This window comes from Crassostrea angulata, chromosome 3, assembly GCF_025612915.1.
Source record: "Crassostrea angulata isolate pt1a10 chromosome 3, ASM2561291v2, whole genome shotgun sequence".
NCBI lineage: Eukaryota > Metazoa > Mollusca > Bivalvia > Ostreida > Ostreidae > Magallana > Magallana angulata.
In genome coordinates this window covers 56,464,309-56,483,383 of record NC_069113.1, presented here as the reverse complement: position 1 = coordinate 56,483,383, position 19,075 = coordinate 56,464,309, and the positions used below count along the sequence as shown (strand labels likewise).

General features: G+C 35.6%; 3 protein-coding genes across 3 annotated transcripts; 1 reads left to right on the top strand and 2 right to left on the bottom strand.

The window, feature by feature from the left end:
- The first annotated feature begins 2,213 nt into the window (after window positions 1-2,213).
- On the top strand, window positions 2,214-18,661 carry LOC128177753 (cell adhesion molecule DSCAM-like). Its single transcript, XM_052844595.1, has 8 exons — window positions 2,214-2,458; window positions 3,037-3,248; window positions 6,455-6,588; window positions 8,377-8,599; window positions 8,895-8,918; window positions 15,690-16,022; window positions 17,087-17,116; window positions 17,850-18,661. Exons 2-8 carry the CDS (start codon window positions 3,185-3,187, stop codon window positions 17,966-17,968), a joined length of 927 nt encoding a protein of 308 aa, XP_052700555.1. The 5' UTR covers window positions 2,214-2,458; window positions 3,037-3,184; the 3' UTR covers window positions 17,969-18,661.
- LOC128177754 (piggyBac transposable element-derived protein 4-like) lies at window positions 9,704-11,704 on the bottom strand. Its single transcript, XM_052844596.1, has 2 exons — window positions 11,406-11,704; window positions 9,704-11,239 (listed from the first exon to the last, which is right to left on the bottom strand). The coding sequence occupies exons 1-2, from the start codon at window positions 11,523-11,525 to the stop codon at window positions 10,667-10,669; spliced, it is 693 nt and encodes a 230-aa protein (XP_052700556.1). The 5' UTR covers window positions 11,526-11,704; the 3' UTR covers window positions 9,704-10,666.
- Window positions 13,823-15,504, bottom strand: LOC128177755 (piggyBac transposable element-derived protein 4-like). Its single transcript, XM_052844597.1, has 2 exons — window positions 14,432-15,504; window positions 13,823-14,230 (listed from the first exon to the last, which is right to left on the bottom strand). The coding sequence occupies exons 1-2, from the start codon at window positions 14,913-14,915 to the stop codon at window positions 14,064-14,066; spliced, it is 651 nt and encodes a 216-aa protein (XP_052700557.1). The 5' UTR covers window positions 14,916-15,504; the 3' UTR covers window positions 13,823-14,063.
- Window positions 18,662-19,075: the final 414 nt, after the last annotated feature.

Genomic DNA, 19,075 nt, shown 5'->3' with positions numbered 1-19,075 from the left:
TTGGGTTTTGTGAAGGATATAGGGTCAACGAATTCATATCGAATCATGGCTAATGGTTACACGTGATCTTTTCTATAAATATTATTTTTAGCTAATGACAGTTTAGTATAATGAGACTGAAAGGCTTGGCGATGTACTGTGGTTTCATCAATATTCGTTGAATACCAATTTTCGTGGATTTCGTTGTTAAGTTGATCCCCGAAATTAGATGTTCATTGAATTTCAATTTCAACAAACATTTTGTATTGATAGGATCATTGGCCACGAAATTACGTATCCTTGAAACTGTGTTTTTCAGAAAATCCACGAAAATTGATACCCACGAAAATTAATGAAACCACAGTATAATTTCTTCACCAAGAGCGAGGGGTTGGTACCCGCCGGATAGTCCGTCCAAGGTGCTGAAACAAACATAGAAGATGTAAACAATTGAAATGAAACCCATTAGAATCATCATAATAATCGCGATGATCTAATCATGAACAGTGTGTAAATATTTGAATTGATTATCCAAAGAGTAAACTGTGAGTAAATATGCTCCACCGGATTTCAGATAATAACTGGAGGACTAAGAGCTCTCTGTAGAAGTAACAGAGAGAGAGAGAGAGAGAGAGAGAGAGAGAGAGAGAGAGAGAGAGCTTGTAGCTTAACTATATGCTCTCTTTTGAAGAACTATCAATGAAGTCAACCCCACCCCCACCACCCACTCACACACGAACACACACACACGGGGTTTTTTTCTCATTCTCGTCGACGACTTTTACTTCTGAATATTTTACATAATATCATTATCAAACTTCATAGATATCTTAAATTTTTCTTCATATGTATTAAATGTACTTCAAAGCTTCACAAAATTTTGAGATACATGCAGAACTTCAGTTTATGTTTTTATTTGAGAGTAAAAATACTTTAGACAAAGATACGGCACATTTAATTTACATGCAACATTACATCCATCCTAATCCCTTGATATAGATCAATAAATACATGTACAGGGCATTATGATTCGTTAATTAACAAATCTGACATAAGTAAGTTAAATGAAACAAACTACAAAATATGAAAGGTCACTGTTTGCAAATTGCATTCCATAGCATTGAGGTTGGGGGAGCGTCTTCTCTCGATCAAAATAAAATAAAATCTCCGCTCTCATAGAGCGTACCTCAAACTTCTTGTTGACTTTTATACATAGCTTATGTCTTAAGATTAAACATTACAGGCCAGTCAATAAATCTTGGAGGAAAGTATATTAGGCGACGTTCAATGTATATGAACTTAAGAACTCGGTTTGAACAATTGGGCTGTCGCTATTTCTGTGGTTAAAAATGTCCGCGTGTCAAAGGGTGTCGGGGGAAGGTTGTTATGAAGCCGATACTTTTTAACTTTTAGACGTGAGATAATATAAATTTAGCGACAGGATTACGAGAAAAGTAAACAGAAAAAAGTTTATTTAAAGAAAAGAAACACAAGTAGGTCAATACAACAACGTGGGTACGGAAAGTTAACGGGGGTTGGGGGGGGGGGTGTTATTCAGTCCCGTGCAGTAAGTCTGGAGAGCCCAAAGACTATTACACAGACAGTGTGGGGATCTGAACAATCATAAGATTTACTACCAACAACAAAACTATCTCTTTTTCCCACATTTATTCTAATCGTCTTAAAGGTGATAGGATGACCAATATCGCCATCCTTTGTATTTTAAATACCTAAATTATCTGTCACTTTTAAACAAGATAAATAAAAGAAAACCTTTTCTCATGGGTTTGGTTTTGAATTCCTCATACAATTAGTTGCATATTTCACAAACATGTATATATATTTAGATGAACATATGAGCTCGAACCTTTTGTAAGTAATGCCAATGTAATTACTGCCCGCTCCAATGTAAAGCTTTTGTTAATCAAGATTTGTTGTGAAAAAACACAACCCCATTCAGACATAAGAAGGGAACCCGAAACAGACAGTTTGCATAAAATGCTCTAATCCTATTAATAACTATTCATTTGAATGCGCGCTTACACAAATAACTGGCAGCTGACATTGAAGAGAAAAGAAAAGAAAGATTGCGAAAAGATTAAATGTTTCTCGTTTTCATTTCAATTGAATTTAAACATCTGGAGTAAGAAATGTGTATTATCGTTTTTGGTATATTAGCGGGGTGTTACAGATCTAGTCAGCGCAGTCCACGGGCAATCGATGTGATGTGAATATACTATGTTAGATTGACAGCCGATGAGAACGCCCCCTGTACCAGTCATAAAGAAATCATTAAAACCTTCCCGCACTGTTTAAATTGTATCTTGTGAATCAACACGCTAACAGGACCTAGCTTTGGGTACAAACTATTTTTTTATTCGCACGGGATCGGAACTTATTTCTGACCGAGTGTCACCGAGTTAGATCCGGGCATTTGACGGAGCGCCGTAGTTCCGGACTGTCCGGTTCCTGGGGACCGGTAAGCCTCTTGGATATTTGTTTAGTGAATATGTCTTAAGACCTCTACTTTTTTATCAGTTGTTCGGATCTTTTTATTCTGACCACGCGTGTGGATTAGTTTGGTGTCAAACTGTCTATGGGTATTCAATGAATAAGAATCATTTCGGACTATCGTAAAATATTTAATTAACGCGCAATGCTAACGGAGAACCACTTGTGTATGTTTTCTTTGCAGAGCAAAGGGTATCCTACTATCATTGAAATCAAACGTTATGTGTTCTTTTTGAAGGGATAAAAAGTGTTAACACGAGACCGGGCTATAGATTCCTAATCACTGCGTTCGATCTCTGATCACGTAACTGTCGCCCCACAGGATCCTAAGTGGGTCTCTATAACTTGTGGGGGTATGATTTACGATCCGGCCCCGTCCCAGCACTTGTTTCTGGGTAAACAGAATAGCCCTTAAGGAGATTAACATGTCTTCTCATATAGCCCAATTCTCTGTTTACTCTCGTCCTCAAAGAATTATAAAAATACATTTAGCCGTTTTTGATGTTATCTCGGTTTGTTTTACCATTTTGTTTTCCCTTTTTTCAGCGGGTGGATCGCTCGAAGAACGACATAGCAGTAGTTGACCTATTTGCGCCGCGGACATGACTTGTGTTTTTGGCGAGGACTCTGGAATGGTGGTATTATTCCGGGGGATTTTAACATTGTGAATTCGACAGAAACTACATTTCTTAAGATGATATGCTCACTGGAAGCATGGAAATATATCTATTCATTGATTTTCGTGTTAAATTTAGGAGGTAAGGTGCTTGTATGATTTAATTAAACAATCGCTCTTTTATTTGACATGTTTTTTTCACAATCAAGAGAGCATTCGCACACGAATCACTTGGTTATGTAAACATTTATGTTTGAATTGAAAAAAAACTCGAACGGAAGGGAAAACATGTGCACAAAAAATTGGTAATGCACAATAAACCGTGCCAGTGAATGTTCCACTGATCAAATTTAACAAAGTGTCAGTAATTCCGGCGTTATCTGTAAGCTTGTAAAATCATCAAAGAGAATGAAATAAAAAAAGGCTCGTTTTCAAATTACCCAACTCTGTCAAATATTGTCAGTTAAGAGAGGCCGATGAGCAATGCTGATTATCCGATACCGTCGCTGCCGAGCGCTCATCGAGGGAAAGCGACGATTTTCCATCTGAGGAATCTTTCTGGTTCTCCTGGAAATGGATCATTTGACCCCCCAGTGTGTTTTGAGCAGACCCAAGATTTTGTTTTCTTTTTTTGCAAAGCGGCGTAAACAGATTAAGCTCTGAGTGATGAAATATACGTTCAGATAGAAGCCAAAAAACGCCGAACAGGGAAAGTAGGGAGTGGGAGGGTCAAAGTAAAAACTACGTGTTCGGATCCTGAATTGCCGGGTCCTCTCTATGACTCGTCCCTCCTGTACGTGTATAATGATTGACCGGGTCTTTTGTATTCGGTGCCAGGTATTGATAGATCTTTCCTACTCTCCGCCGTGATTAGAGGTATTTGAACCATTGTTTGTCGTCGTCCGTTTGCCCTCTAAAAACACGTGCAGTGGTTTGATTTTTATGATAGAGGTGGATTTCTCGGTGTAATTATCTGTTTATACAAACGAAGACATGTGTATTCCATTTTCCTCCCTTCTTGCAGAATTCTTTGACAGTCGACTTCTGTATCACCCCCTAAAGCATTCACCCGGGTTCTGGAATGCCACTCAGCTGGCTCTGGTTTTATTTTTGGGGTTCGCGTACTTTTAAAATATACTTTAATTTTCACCATACATAATTTGAATTTCATCCAAATGACGTTAATGAGTTTATTAATCTGTAAAACAATAACATAATTAAGTGACACTATTAAATTTACGGGCACCAGTTACACTAAGTAGGGCCATAGTTTTCATAATTGTGATTTTTTTTTTCTGACGACCAAAACTCTTTCCAATCAAACGGGTCAGATTTGGAACCGCCGCTTGTTTCCATACAGTGGACAGCAGAACAGCAGGAGGTCAGTTCGATCAACCAAGTGCTCGGCAACCTCTGAATCAACGCATTAAACGCGACCTTGTCATCTGTTTGCAGTCACTGAATCAACACATCGAACGCGACCTTGTCATCTGTTTGCAGTCACTGAATCAACACATCGAACGCGACCTTGTCGTCCGTTGTCATTCCTGATTTCATTATGACGGGATTTAGAAACTGATTCTCTGATTCGTGACTATCGCCAGAAACACTTAATTCTTCATTCTTCTTGCCTCCTGGCCTCCGGGTTCAAATTGTGAGGACTATTAAGAAAAACGATAACAACGCGGACTTTTTTTTTCATCACATAAGATAGCTCTCCCGCCGTTGGGCTGACTGATGAGCCGGATTTATCTAAATATCCTGGTTCTAGCGGCCTCGCATACAATATTATTAGCAAAAAGTTCGATGTTCTAGACGACATATTTGAGTTGAGACAATTTCGGGATACAGACGGTCGTGGGTGTTAGGTCCGTGACAGAAATCAAATCGTTTAATAATACTTGAGCTTATTCTCACAAAAAGAAAAAAACCCTCTTCATCCCAAGCATCAAGTCCGTTATTATCCGATAATACCTGTTTATTGGGCAAAGGAATTTTCTGCTGATTCGCCAGGGATAGTTTAGTAATTTTTGGAATTATATGTCTTTTTTTCAAATTTTCTCTTTTGTGTAAAGAGAATATAAAACTACATTTTCCATAAGCGTGATAAGAGGGAATCCCAAAGCAAACAATTTTCTTTAGAAAAGGCTATTTTTGATGCTCGATGGATCAACGACTTTTTTTTATATAGAGAGTCTCTTGTGACAGAATAAACTATTCAGACACAATTTTAAATAAAATTTTGTATTCTTAAAACCCTTTCTTCTAAATACAAGATTTCGTTGGACCTTTAGATGTAACTTTTTCTTGCAAATACATTGGGATGGGAACTCCTGTATTTGTCTTGCATTTAGCCAGAAGGTTTGATTAAAGTATGTTTTATCTTTTGATAATGTTTATAAAAATGTATGAAAACATTCCAATGGTTTGATGCGCACAATTCATCATCTATTTTAATAAATTAAAAAAAAACTCATGAAATATTAATATACCGACTCTCGCGCGCTTAATTATGGTCAGTTCCATTAAAAAATCATTAACACTCTGTTCTTTTGTTGTTAAACAAAAGCAGAAAGAAAGCTGATGTACGAGGCTAATAAATTTAATTCCAAATCGATACAAGGTATGTCATTGTAAGGAACCCAAAATACGGCAAGTTCTGCATACATTAAGACTGGTAGCAGATCTATAAATATTTAGCGAATGAAAAGAATATTCAATGTTAACGTCCCTTGTTAAGTTGTGCCACTGATTTACAATGAGATACATGATTGAAAATTTCTGTCAAATTGTGTTATTTTAATATCTTGCATGCATATCATTACGAATAATCGGCGGACACTGTTTTCATCTTCACAGGCAGAATACATTTTATGGCCTTTTAATTGGGAATGATGACATTTTTCAACATGTTGACTATACGCCCTCGTCACAGAGGGGGAATTTTGCATATTGTGATATTACACAACGCAGTAATCTAGAATTGTGTAGTTAATTCATAGCGTGCACGGCCGAAAGGTCGACAACAGGTCAAATATCCGAAAATAAACCCGGGACTAGTTAATCCAATTAAATCAAAACGTCGTGATTTTAATAATCTTTATTATAAGCATTGGATTTGATCTCTTTCATTTGACAGTAATACTGCTAAAAGAGGTCTTAATATTATAACAATACTGTGTCTAGCTTTGTTATTTTTTTCTTACAATGAGGAAAATGGTTGAACAAAGCATACTGTGGGTTTCTTTTTCTATATACATGTAATTGAAATGAACATACCAGTTTACCAATGTGCCGCACAGTATAAAGAGAATGTATGAATAAATTCCTGTTGTTGTTTTATTTCAGTGGTCTGTCAGACAACTTTCCGGTACACAGACACCCCACGATTCCTGGACACAGGTCAAGGTTACAACGTCACAGTTCACAGGGGTCAGAAGGCGGAGCTAGCATGTAAAGTGGAAAACATCGGGCCCAAGGAGGTGGGTGTGGCGGTAAATAAAATAAAGGTGGTTAAAACCCAGTCCTAATATTTGTGGTATTTCTTTATTATGTTTTTCTTTGTTATATTTAATGCTGTGTGTATAAAAGTTTTTATTTCTGTAGAATTACAGAGAACTCCGTTTCTTTTAACGTTTTAATAACCCAGAACGTTTATAACATGGATATGTTCAAGGTTGTATCCACATAAAGTTAAACATCAACCAATATAAATCATTCCCTTGTTTGAATACGAATCGTGGAGTACAAGTTTTGTTTTACATCTCCAATAAAAACGCGCAAAGATCTCAGTATACTTACAATATTCATAAAAACAAAGTAATGGCAAATCCGTCGGAATTCTCCTAAAAAATCATTTTCATTCAGAAGGCGTGTAAAATTTCTGCGAGAAACTGTGATGAGAAGTTTAAGGGTCCTTAATATTTCAACATATATACGTGAAATAAACTGATTGTAACCAAAACCAGGCACGGTTTAGACATATTGTCTACTCAGGGGTGTAAATCACAGCCCCCGAGAGAAGGGGTCTGGTTTAGGGGGATAGGCAATAAGTATTAAATTTGTTTTAGAATCTAAAAAATGATATAAAATTGCGGACTCCTTAGGTACAGGATCTGAACCCCGTGAGGCTGGAGCGGATGTTATAACATATCTGGCATTTAAAGTTAAGTAATTCCTGAAGGAATATAAACTTCCTTCCCGTAAATTGTCATATTCTCAACACATTGTGCAACGCACGACTTGCACAAGCTTGTAATAGAGCGGGAATGCGCTCGCTGTAATGAGGATTGCAGTTGCTTAATGAATTGGCAAGATAAAATACTGGGATTCATCCGAGGGTCTCGGCGGAAGTGTTAACTGGCCGTAACGAGGCAGGGCGGACATACAATCCAGACGGGTCACGGTTCAACAGATTCCGTATTATTATATTTGGTAATGAATTCCTAAACACGCAATGAAATCGCAATATTTTCCTGTCCTTTGCATCTTAATGGTGATAATGGACAGAAATATGACTGAGTGATATTTCGTGCACAATCCCCGGGGGCAAAGGTCTTTTTAAATCCGTGTCGAGTAACAGGAATTCGATATCTGACAAATGCATCCTATTATATTAAAGCGACAAGGGGGCTTGCACATCTTGCGATTGTAAAAAAACGGCTTTAATTCAGCAGATGTGAAAAAATTATTGGATTTTACTCTTTTAATCAAGGTGTCTTATTAAGCAAATATATTTCCAAAAATTAAAATAGAAATGTTCATTTCTATTTTAGCTCATGTCGTCTTTGAAAAACGGTGTTTATTAATCACATTTTCTGACATAAATTAACAAATCTCCTTAGAATTAAAGCAACTGTTTACCTTAACATATCATTTCTCGAATATTGCATCATTATTTGTTTGTGTAGGGGTGACCGTTATTTAAGAAGAGACTTTATTCACTATGCTTTGATGCATATAGAAATTATGTATAAAACATTTTGATTTATGGCTAAAAACAAAGTGCTTTATCTATATAAATGCCGTTATGTTGCATATCAAATTTACGTGCGTATAGTAAAACCTAGGTGTACCGAATGAGCATATAGTAAATTAAGTCTGTTTTAATCTTCTTTGGAATGAACGAAAATATTTTGACTACCGTATTTTACCGAATTTTCACTGGGGTTTATTAAATAAATGTCTTTCTTATTTTTACACAAAGGCTGATTGTTATCTAATATAGAGTTTTTTCTTTGAATTAAACAATATTTGAATTTGATTGGCAGGTGGCTTGGGTAAAAAAACCAAACCCGTTTCCTATCGCCATTGATACAGAAATATTTGATCCAGCCATGAAGAATATCAGAATAAATCATGAAAGACATTCCCATAACTCTCAATCCTGGAATCTGGTCATTGAGCATGCGCAGCCCTCCGATTCCGGTGTTTATGAGTGTCAGGTGACATCAAAGACACCACTCAGTTTTGACATCAATCTACACGTGTTAGGTAAGTAAATATGAGCGCCAAGCTTTAAAGTAAAAAAAAAAATTGTTACCCCCCCCCACCCAATTTTTTTTAAAATTATGCTACGAGAGAGAGAGAGAGAGAGAGAGAGAGAGAGAGAGAGAGAGAGAGAGAGAGAGAGAGAGAGAGAGAGAGAGTATAAATTATTAAAAGATTAATGCAAATTCCTTTTAATGCACTTTATTAGACATACACACCTTCTCTTCGATCTTGCGATCTATTATGCTAATTCAAAGCACATTTCAGCTCGAATAATCTTGTTTTTCATTTATTACAGATTCACCACTTATTTTGGAACCGTGTAAGTAGACAAATAATTTCTTTTTAGCAAACACATTAAACTTGTTTTACAAATCGAAAGTATCCCTCCAGGAAAAGATCGGGCTAACCCCGATACTCTATCTCTTACAGTTCTTTGATCCTTCAAACGATTAACTTTTATTGGAGGGAGTCGATTTAAAATTTATTACGTATTTGATGTTTTCAAAAGATATGCGGCAAGCACGTTAACAGGTTATAAACCGCAACAGAATCATTCCTAACATGAAATGCAAAGATTCAAAAGTTAGAGTTTTTTTCAACCTCCGCTGTTTTCCTTAACCAGAGGAACACTTATAGTACGTGGCTGTCAGTCCATCCATTATAGTCTAGACAATATGTTTACGGAATTAGAGACTTGACCAAAAGATTACACATCATTTCGCCGATTCCTTCACAATTCAATAGAATAGTTTCATTTATTATGAATAAATTGATAGATACCCAGATAACTGCACTCCATGACAAATTCTATCACGGCACTTAGTGTTAAAAAGAGCAGCGAGCGTTTGACGCCATTGTACTCATGAATTATTCAGAACTGCCTCTGTCCTCCGCTGCAACAAGAACTTTTTCACACAATAGTACAACTATCAAATTCCCCATATCCTGCAATATTTCGTAGATTCGAACATATTACACCGGTTATATTTCAATTTAAGATAATGCCTTGCAAAAAAAGCAATTGAAATATTTAAAGCAGTCTGCAATTATATAATCCTGGTTGAAAATACATTATTTGTTAACAGCGTTATATGAGCTGTTTAACCCTCTAACCCCCAGAACTTTTCACAATTTACCAAAATCAAGTTATATAATAACAAATTGAATTTAACTTAATACTGGTTATTTTTTTACTCAAACAACCTTATATGGAATGAAACACATTTTTTTGCAGATTTTAAATTTGATTAAAAAAAGTCAAATATGCGGTTGCCATGGCAACGTTTTGGGCTTAAATCATAAAATAATATTTTTTCATAAATTTTTCATTGAATAGTGGAATATTTTGATACCATATTGAACGATAAAGTAATATACAGAATATTCTACATAAAAATACATTGTAAAGTATTATTGAACAGCTGGAGTTCTAATCAAAACAATTTGAAACAACTTTTTTGATGTTGCTTTGCGCAACATTTGGCATTTTCTGATCAAAAAAAAAGTAACAACAAACAATTGTAATAAAGTTTCAAAGTGTGTCTTTAGTGACCCAAAAAAGGCAATAACAGTCTACATGGTGGTTTATAATGTTACCGACGATATATTTTTTTTTCTAATAATACATCCTTGAAAACGCAGAAACAATAGTTACCATAGCAACAAGACCACAAGCTTATCAATAAAATTATTTCATTATGAATACAACAAAATTCATATGGAAAGAAACCAAGAAGCTTTATCAATTTTTCAAGAAAATCAATGAATAAAGAATTCAGCTTTAGTATACAATAGAAATATTAAATACATGTACATGAATTAAAAATGGTTGTCATGGCAACAGTTACCAACACACAGTGATGAATAGTTTATTTCTTTTCAATAACATATTTAGATTATTTTTTAGATTTAGGTTTTAAAAATACATGGTACACGACAAAATCACCTTTGAAAAAATGCAAACCATTTGAGTGGATTAGATAAGTGCTTGGAGCCACCAAATAAAGTAGACACATATTATTTGAACAAAACATGCAATTATAAACAGACATTACATGATATATAAACCTATTCCATAAGCAAGTGATGATAAGTGTGATAGGCCTGAAAACAAGCTCCTCTACACAGATGTACATTACAAATGCTACAACCAAAAAATGTGTCACTTCTTCTGCCATTCTTCTTGCACTGTTTGCATCTTCCTCGCGGTCTTGTCAACTTTGTGCTGGTGTGCCGGTTGATGTTAGCAACACTTATACCTGCAACTCCCCTTCCACATGAAGGTGCCCGCTCTCTGCTAGAGAAATCACCAATAAGTTTCTCTGCGATAGACAAGTTGCAGTCAACCATAGAGAAATGTTTTGTTGGTTTTCTTGTTCCTGGGGTTTCAAACCAAAGAAGGAATGTGTTGATCAGAGAAATTTCAAAAATATAGTTGACCAGATACTTCCAAAACTTTTTGGATGGACGGCCAACTGGACACTTGGATCTGTATTGCTGTGTTCTGTCTACACCATAGTAGTGCTGTTGGTAGTGCTCAACTGCAGGCGGGTGCTGAATGATGATAACACCACCACCCCGAACCCTTCTTTGAGCTGGGCCATCTCCGAGAGGGTCAGATGTTGTAGATACAATGTGAACCTGAGATTAAATTTATATGAAAAATTAAATAACCCTGTCTTTTGAATCATTTGAAAACATGTTTACTCTCACAAATATCCATTGTTTTTTTCACGTAAAAGAGATAGGCACTGAACCTAGACTTTTACAAATACAACACCTATTTTACCACATAAAAACTACGTACAGGTTTAGCATCATTCCATACGGTGGCAACAAGGTTATTATGTTGCATCTGTTCAGCATCTCCTCTCTCAGGAAGGTGTGGGTTCTTCAGTTGTGAGGGAAACCTTTTCCTGTTTGCCATTATAGTCCCGCAACCATATACACCGTAGGATTCAAGAGTTTGGAGAAGAGGAATAGAAGTGAAATATCTGAAGGAAAAGAAAACCAACAATAAAATGAACTAAAGGTGGTATGGGACATCTGTCAATATTAATGTGGATTAAAATAAATTATAATTGACATACTTTCAACGGTTTAAAATTTTCAAATTTTACAATACTCAACCAAAAAATAGCTTTTAAAAATATTCTATCTGAGAGGTAAAAATTGTAAAATCCCCAGCCGGATTCGATCTCATGACTTTCATATTCGTAGCAATCCCTCTAACTCACTACACTAAGCTCTTAGGTGACAATATTGGGAAAGAAACTAGCTACTTATATAATTACACTTGGTTTTATTGTTTATTTCGATAAACAATACGTCACAACATGGAAGTGTCCCATACCACCTTAATTTCAAAATTTTAATAAAATAAGATTAAGAAAAAGTCATATGACTGATGGACTGATTCTGATTTTTTATAAAGTCGTTAAAAATATGACTGCATACACGAGACACGTAATTGTATGTTCCTTTTATAAATTTAGTCATTTCAAAAAGAGACATCAAACTTAATTTAATAATCAGAGACAATATTTTACCCATTCCCATTTCAGTCTCGAGCAACTATGACAGGATAGAATGTAAACATATGTAAATAATCCCCTAAAAATTGAGTAGTATGAATAGGGTCATGATTGTAATTCAAAACTTTTGCCATTGGTTTACATATTTGTCAATATAGCAGAGACATACTAGTAGAGATATAGTAGAAGTATACAAAAGTTTTCTATTTCACAAGAACATAAATGTGTCACATTTCCTGCAAATAAATGAAGTAGCATTCAAGCGTTTCATGCATCTCTAGAAAAAGAAGCCCCCCCCCCCCCCTCCCCCAAAAATAAAAATTAGATAAAACACACAACTGATAAAACCTATTCTGTGTCACAGCAAATTTATGGTGCATAAACTCTGAAATTCTTATAACCTTTGTTCATAAAAAGTCATTTTAACTTGCATGTAAACAGACTGATATTCTGACAACAATTTACCTATCGAAGAACACATGATGACCTTTCCACTTCAGTGGCTTGCATAAATGTTTGACGACTCATTCCCCTAGTGATGGGCCACACATTGAATCATGTTTACCAAGATACACTCTGTAATCATTGGTGTAGCCACTTTGTTCACATCTCATCCATATCTACATGAAAACAAAGTTTCCATGTCATAACATTTATGATATTTAACGTTTCAATATTTTTTCAATTTCACATAAAAAGTGTCAGTAAACTTACTGGGGTTTTTTAAAAATAAAACTTTCAAAATATTTTTTAAAAAATAATGATCACTTAGGGAATCCAAGGTTTTGAAAAAAAGATATGAAGATTACAAAAGTTATAAATATTGAAATACCTTTAGACCGCGCTTTATTGGTTTTCCTGGCGTGTACTGCTGTGCATAATGGTGTCCCTTGTACCTGTAAGAATATGAGAATTGAATCATAATATAGGCAAATCTATGCATACTGGATAAAGTAATGTAGTAGGAAAGGAAGAATAAACATATAAATATAATGAAAATATATGGCTTGACTGGAAATCAAGGCCAGGACCCAAGCAGCTCTCACTAGCATTATGCTAACAAGTTGCGTTTAGAAAGCGGATAGAACAAGAGCAAGGATGAAATGCCATGACATGTACCTTATCATTCCTTCATCTATACTCTGACACTTCCCTGGTTTGTAAAACTTCTGGAAATTTCCTCTTGTGATGTCGATAAATGGTCTGATTTTATGAAGTCTGAAATGTAATAAAACATGTATTCTAAAATGTATTTGGGGAGGGGGGTGGTGGAGGATTTCAACTGCAAGCCCACACCCCCTTTGAAAAATTCAAAGTTATATAGTTCACATAGTAAAGTACCGTAACTAAAAATAGATCTTTGAACCCACCCACCCCTTCCCTGGCAAACAGAATTTCTGCATCCGTGTATACATGTAATATACTTGTTCACTGAGTTAGTAGTTTTGTATTCTAGTTTTGATATTTCGGTTTCAGTCAAAACTCTAAACCATGATCCAAAACTTGACATGCCAAGACTCTACTAATACTGAACCACTGATTGTGACTTAGGACATGTCATTTACATCTGGTTGTTCATGTTATTTTCTAAGTAAAATGGTATGTGAATAGAAGTAAGCTATGAAAATCAAAATCAAATACAATTTATATTACTTTCAAACAACTTTGAAATGATCCAGTTTACATTTCATCTGGGTTTTTTTTTTTTACTTTTCTCCCTGTGCAATCCACGTTTCGGTTAGAATCACTCACATGAGGGACCAAGTTTTATTACCAAAGGAAATGAATCATATAAAAATTGTTTCCAGTATTTGTTCAATGTGAATATTTTAGCACATGCTTTTCTGTTTGCTAATTTTTTTTTTTACAAATGCGTCTTTACAATCTTTACAAAAAAATAATAATAGCAAACAAAAATATATCAAGTTCCCTCACAAAAAGAAATTAGTTTTGTATAAACCAAAGCAAAACCATGTATGATACCTGTCATAATTCGGCGATCCAGCAGGTGCTTGAGCCTGGTTGTCATTTATGTGCAGATACTGCAGCAATTTTTCAAACCTTGTCCTTGTCATGCATTTCTTGAAACCTTCATTTCCTGGGAGAATGAAAACCAAAAATATTAATTCTTAGGGGGTATATTATTTAAATTACTCTTTCTGTGTGGCAGGTTGTTTTTGTGGTTTTTGTTATTCTATTTTTTTTTCAATATAATTTGGTGTATTTTATATCGTACAAGCGGCTTAGCTTTAGTGAATTTCTTGCAATATATGCAATACAAATCATATATTTTACTTACCAACAAATGGGTTTTCCGACCAGTACATATCGATGCGAGGTAACTGATTTATTCCCATGATGATATTCAGTCCAAAGAAAGCTTTCATTTCTGGGCTAGTTGTGGGGTACCAAATCGAATCGCGGGAACCTTTGCGAGTCATTTCCTGTTCTGCATATCTGTTCGTCTCCTGAGCCGCGGTTTCAAAGAAATCTTCGTTTATCATAAGATAAAAATACTTCAACAAGTCATCGTCAGGCTGTAAAGTATGATCTGGGCCTACTTGTTCAGTAAATGGTGCTATGTCCACTGGGTGGAGATCGTCAGACCAGAAGTCATCATCAGTTGCTTCTGTTTGTTGGCTGTCAGGCTCCATTGATGACTCTGTCTGCTGTGTATCATCGTCACTGTCTGTGTCCGATGAAAATTCATGTTCACTAAATAGCTGGAGATCTGAACCCTCAGACAAGGTATCGCTATCGTTATCCGATGAACTGTTCTCCATGTCAAACTCAGAAATCCCGCGCTTGTTCAATGTTTACATTGTAGCGTAGTAACGGAAAAGGGAGATAAATTCAGCTTGTTGTGATCTCGGCAAAAGACTTCGTATTTTATAAAATGTTGACAAAATATATATGATTATAAGAAGCAGTTACTAGCTTGGTCCATTTTAGTTTTATATACAAATATAAATACGTAATGCAATCGATACTAGCCTTCACGGCGTGGATGAAAACTAAAAAATATATGTACAACAACGTAATTTACTATTGAACCCTGTTTATAATTTTGTTCTTCTAAAAAATCACATGAAACGTGTATAAAAAATATCAAGGATATTATAAAAAGTGGTGTATTACTTGTTTACTTAATAATTACGGGGATTTTTTTTTATTTAAATCGGTGCTTTCGAGCTGTAAAAGCCGCCCTTGTCCGACAATGCGCATTCAAAATGAAGAGCTAAAAATGATTTTAAATTTTAACTATGATTTATTTTTTAAGTTATTAATCATTTTTCTTTAATCACTCCTGTTTTCCCGAGGATTTGTATTTTCTTTTGATATCTAGTTCTTTAGCATACGATGTAAAATAAGCGAGTAATTAAACTTTTAATACATGTATTACCAAAGTGCGTCCAAATGCGTCAATGGGGGTTAAAGGGTTAATTGATCAGTGGTCTATTTTCAAAGCATCTATATGTAATAAAATACACCCCGCAGTTGTGACACATCACTCCGTATTGAGAATGTTCAGTTAATTTTGCTGATTTATTTTGCAGCCATTGATATAGTGGATGTCAAGGACAACAAGATCGTCAACCTGTACGATCCACTGACCTTGACCTGTAACTCCACCGGGTCACGTGGTCCCCCGGACGCTATCGATTGGTTCTTTGAAGGGAACCTCGTGACCAATCGGGATCAGCACTGGAAGGGCAGGATTCTGATAACCAAACGGGTCCATGAGGAGCACCCTTTCTCTCTGCTTAGTGACCTTGTTATCAGCCGGACGGAAATGGGTGACCAGGGCCGCTACATCTGTAGGAGCACCACCTACACCGACCCCACCAGCTCCATGCCCACCATTAGTGCCGAGGTCATGATCCTCAACAGTAAGTGTCCACTGAATAATCTAGACATCGGTTAGGGAAATTGTATGAATAACTTGGACGACTGAAGAGGCGATTGAATAATTAAAACAGACATTTGCAGGGACAGAAGCATATCATAGCATTTGTAGTGGCAATAGAATGAAATAGAAATCTTTATGGGACAATGGCATAACGATGCATCTGTAGGAGCGATAGGATATCCTAGAAAATCAGAAATAAAGGGATAGGGAAAGGAGGGGGGGGGGGGGGTAGATCATCACATTCATTGCTTGGAAGAGCATGACCGGGAGATTGTGGTAGGGGAACATGTATCAACTTTATTCTCAAGATAAATTAATACGATTTCAAAAACCATGCGTTTATCTCATTTTTCCAGCATCAATACTCCGATTTTTTTACCATGAAAGAATTCGAAACTTTTACGTACTAATTATGCCTCTAAAAAGTGATGGACTTATTGTCGCAGAATATGTCCTCTATTGAAAAAATTTAGAAAAAGCATGCGTCTTGGAATTGTGATGATATATAATCGGGCCAAGTTTTACATGTAGTTTTTGTATTGAATTTCATATGGATCTAATACTTTTTAAATGAGTACGATAAATTCATTTTCTCTTAAAAATGTCTTGCATAACACTTGAAATGAAATATGACGGACGGATAGACGTGTCGGTACAATGAGAGAATAGAAGGGTGGTGAGATAAACTTATGACGGCGTAATTTCGGCATATCGAGTGCGTGGGCTTACTGAGGTGTTGAAACAGACAGGTGTCACTGTTGTTTTGTGTAATGCAGATAGATCTTTTGCAAAGGCTGCTTTATTTTAAACACAATTGATCCCAGTGAGATTTGTATACTTTGAAAAAGTATGTAAATATATCGGCATCTCTACACCTTGTCTTAAGCAAAATATATAATCTTACCATCCCTTGGTTCAATAAGATTATATATTTATAAACCCGAAATAAAATGCATATAGAAATCGTTTGATATCCTGGAGTCAATATTTACATAACTTTGCCCTGTGTTCAAATTCACAAGTTGTTTTAAATCTTTTTTCCAGCAAAGAAAACACAGAGGCGACGAGATGATGGTATGTACACACTATATTTGTATGTACAGTGTAGTCTCATTCACAATCCCCTATTGTATAGAGCGTATTCTCAGTCAGAAGTCCCCATTAGATACAATGCGGCAGTTCCGGTAACACTGTTTGCAGAACAATGCTGGATAGGAAGCTGTTACGTACACTATTCTGTCTTGTAGCTTACTGACTTTGTTTTCTCTGGACTGTTTCATTCATCAAAATACGCTTAAAGGTGGGCCCTAGTTCAAGTGTTCAAGTTCAAGTTGAAGTGGTTCTATTATTACTTTTTACGAAAGAGTTTTTATATCTTTAACACACGAGTAACAAAACTTCATTTTTTTTTTTAATGGGATGGGTCTGTAGACAACCCAAATCTTGATCATTTCAAAAGCAGAACGAACTGACACAAAGTCATGTGAAAATTTTATTGGTACATGTATATACACTAATCTGGCATGGAACTGTCTCCTATTCATACGTGTAACATAAAAATAACTTTATAAGGCGATCATTGTTGGCTTATTTTATGACAGGTAAACATATTTACATAAATTTTGCTTAACGATGTTTTAAATTCTATCTTGATGTATACATGTATATCTAAACCCTATTTCAATAAACGTCAGAGCATAATCATGGTCTACTTTTGTACCAAATACTTAAAATTAACTATTTGATTTACATGAACAAACTATGTTGAGTTTTTTTTTTCAATTCTTTTTATCATTTTATTTTGCAGTAAGTAAACTCGAGCAGAAAGAAAGATTTGTAGAAAATTCAGGACCTCGTGTTGGTCCAGACATTTTGACCTTCTTCATGTTTGTGATAGCGGGCTTAATACAACTGGAAAATGGGTAGTAAGGAAAAAAGAAGAAGCAAATTTATCCAATCTAGTCACGTGAGCATGAACCGGAAGCCAGATATTGGCGCGTAATCAGTAAGTCGTCATCATTCTGGACCGTCTGACGTTATCGAGCGTTATTAATGGCGAATTATGCCATTATCGACAATGTTTTATCATTGGCCGGTAGATTAATGCAAAGTGTGTGAGGTTTTATTACACTTAAATCTAGTGATTTGGCCGAGTGATCATTCAAAATGGCGACAGAGGCGATTGACTTGTCTGGGAAGACATTCAATTTTTCCACATTTGTCGCACTGTGTGGTAAAATATAATCAAACATGAAAGAAACGATTAATGGTTGTGAAATGAAAAGAACTCCCACCGGCTATATGTTATACCGGCCAATTACAACGGTTACACGCTGTCGGAATTGGCGACTTCGGCAAAAATCGAGAGATTTACCTTCCATTATCATCTTATTGTTCTGTATCATCATATTTTATTCCAAATAGAAGCATAATCATCGTATGACAGTGATGTAGCCGGCATTGCTATTGATAATCAGTGTTGTATAAATCGTCCTATTCTCTTAGTCGACATCGTGAACTGAACAATACTTTAACTCTTTTTTGTTCTTGTATGTTTAACTTATTTCGTTATATCTACTTATTTTTATTGTATTGATACATAAAATTGTTATAACTGACTTTGTCTTGTCTTGTTTGTTTTTGATTTTGGTTTATTTGATGGGCCTTTTTTTTTTAAATTTATTTTTGCGGGATAACGCATTTCATTTTGCGACTATCTTGAGATTATTGATGAACTGATTAATATTAGTGTAATTCTGTGTTCTACAAATTTTCTGCGACGTCTATTGACATCAAGTGTTGACTATTCCCCAACGAGCCATTTTCTCCGTATGCCAAAACACAAAGCATCTTTTCCATGATAATGTGAGACATTAGTGATGTGTTCTGTCGTGGGATGGCAGTCCTTTCTAAATCAACCCCATCTAGCATTGGCATATTGTGTTTGAGTACACTTTAGACCAGTATAAAAACCAGTTAATTTGTTCTAATTAATCTCTTATCGTTTTCCGACATACTTTAAATTCCTTAGGA

What these genes read in the sequence shown, in the direction of transcription:
- LOC128177754 (XM_052844596.1), bottom strand. Translation starts at nt 11,525, where the DNA reads ATGGCAAACAGGAAAAGGTTTCCCTCACAACTGAAGAACCCACACCTT. An exon ending in TATGGAATGATGCTAAACCT is followed by an intron (nt 11,240 to 11,405) that starts GTACGTAGTTTT and finishes ATTTAATCTCAG; the next exon opens with GTTCACATTGTATCTACAAC.
- LOC128177755 (XM_052844597.1), bottom strand. Translation starts at nt 14,915, where the DNA reads ATGGAGAACAGTTCATCGGATAACGATAGCGATACCTTGTCTGAGGGT. An exon ending in GTCGGAAAACCCATTTGTTG is followed by an intron (nt 14,231 to 14,431) that starts GTAAGTAAAATA and finishes TCATTCTCCCAG; the next exon opens with GAAATGAAGGTTTCAAGAAA.
- LOC128177753 (XM_052844595.1), top strand. Translation starts at nt 3,185, where the DNA reads ATGATATGCTCACTGGAAGCATGGAAATATATCTATTCATTGATTTTC. An exon ending in TTTCGTGTTAAATTTAGGAG is followed by an intron (nt 3,249 to 6,454) that starts GTAAGGTGCTTG and finishes GTTTTATTTCAG; the next exon opens with TGGTCTGTCAGACAACTTTC. An exon ending in CATCAATCTACACGTGTTAG is followed by an intron (nt 8,600 to 8,894) that starts GTAAGTAAATAT and finishes CATTTATTACAG; the next exon opens with ATTCACCACTTATTTTGGAA.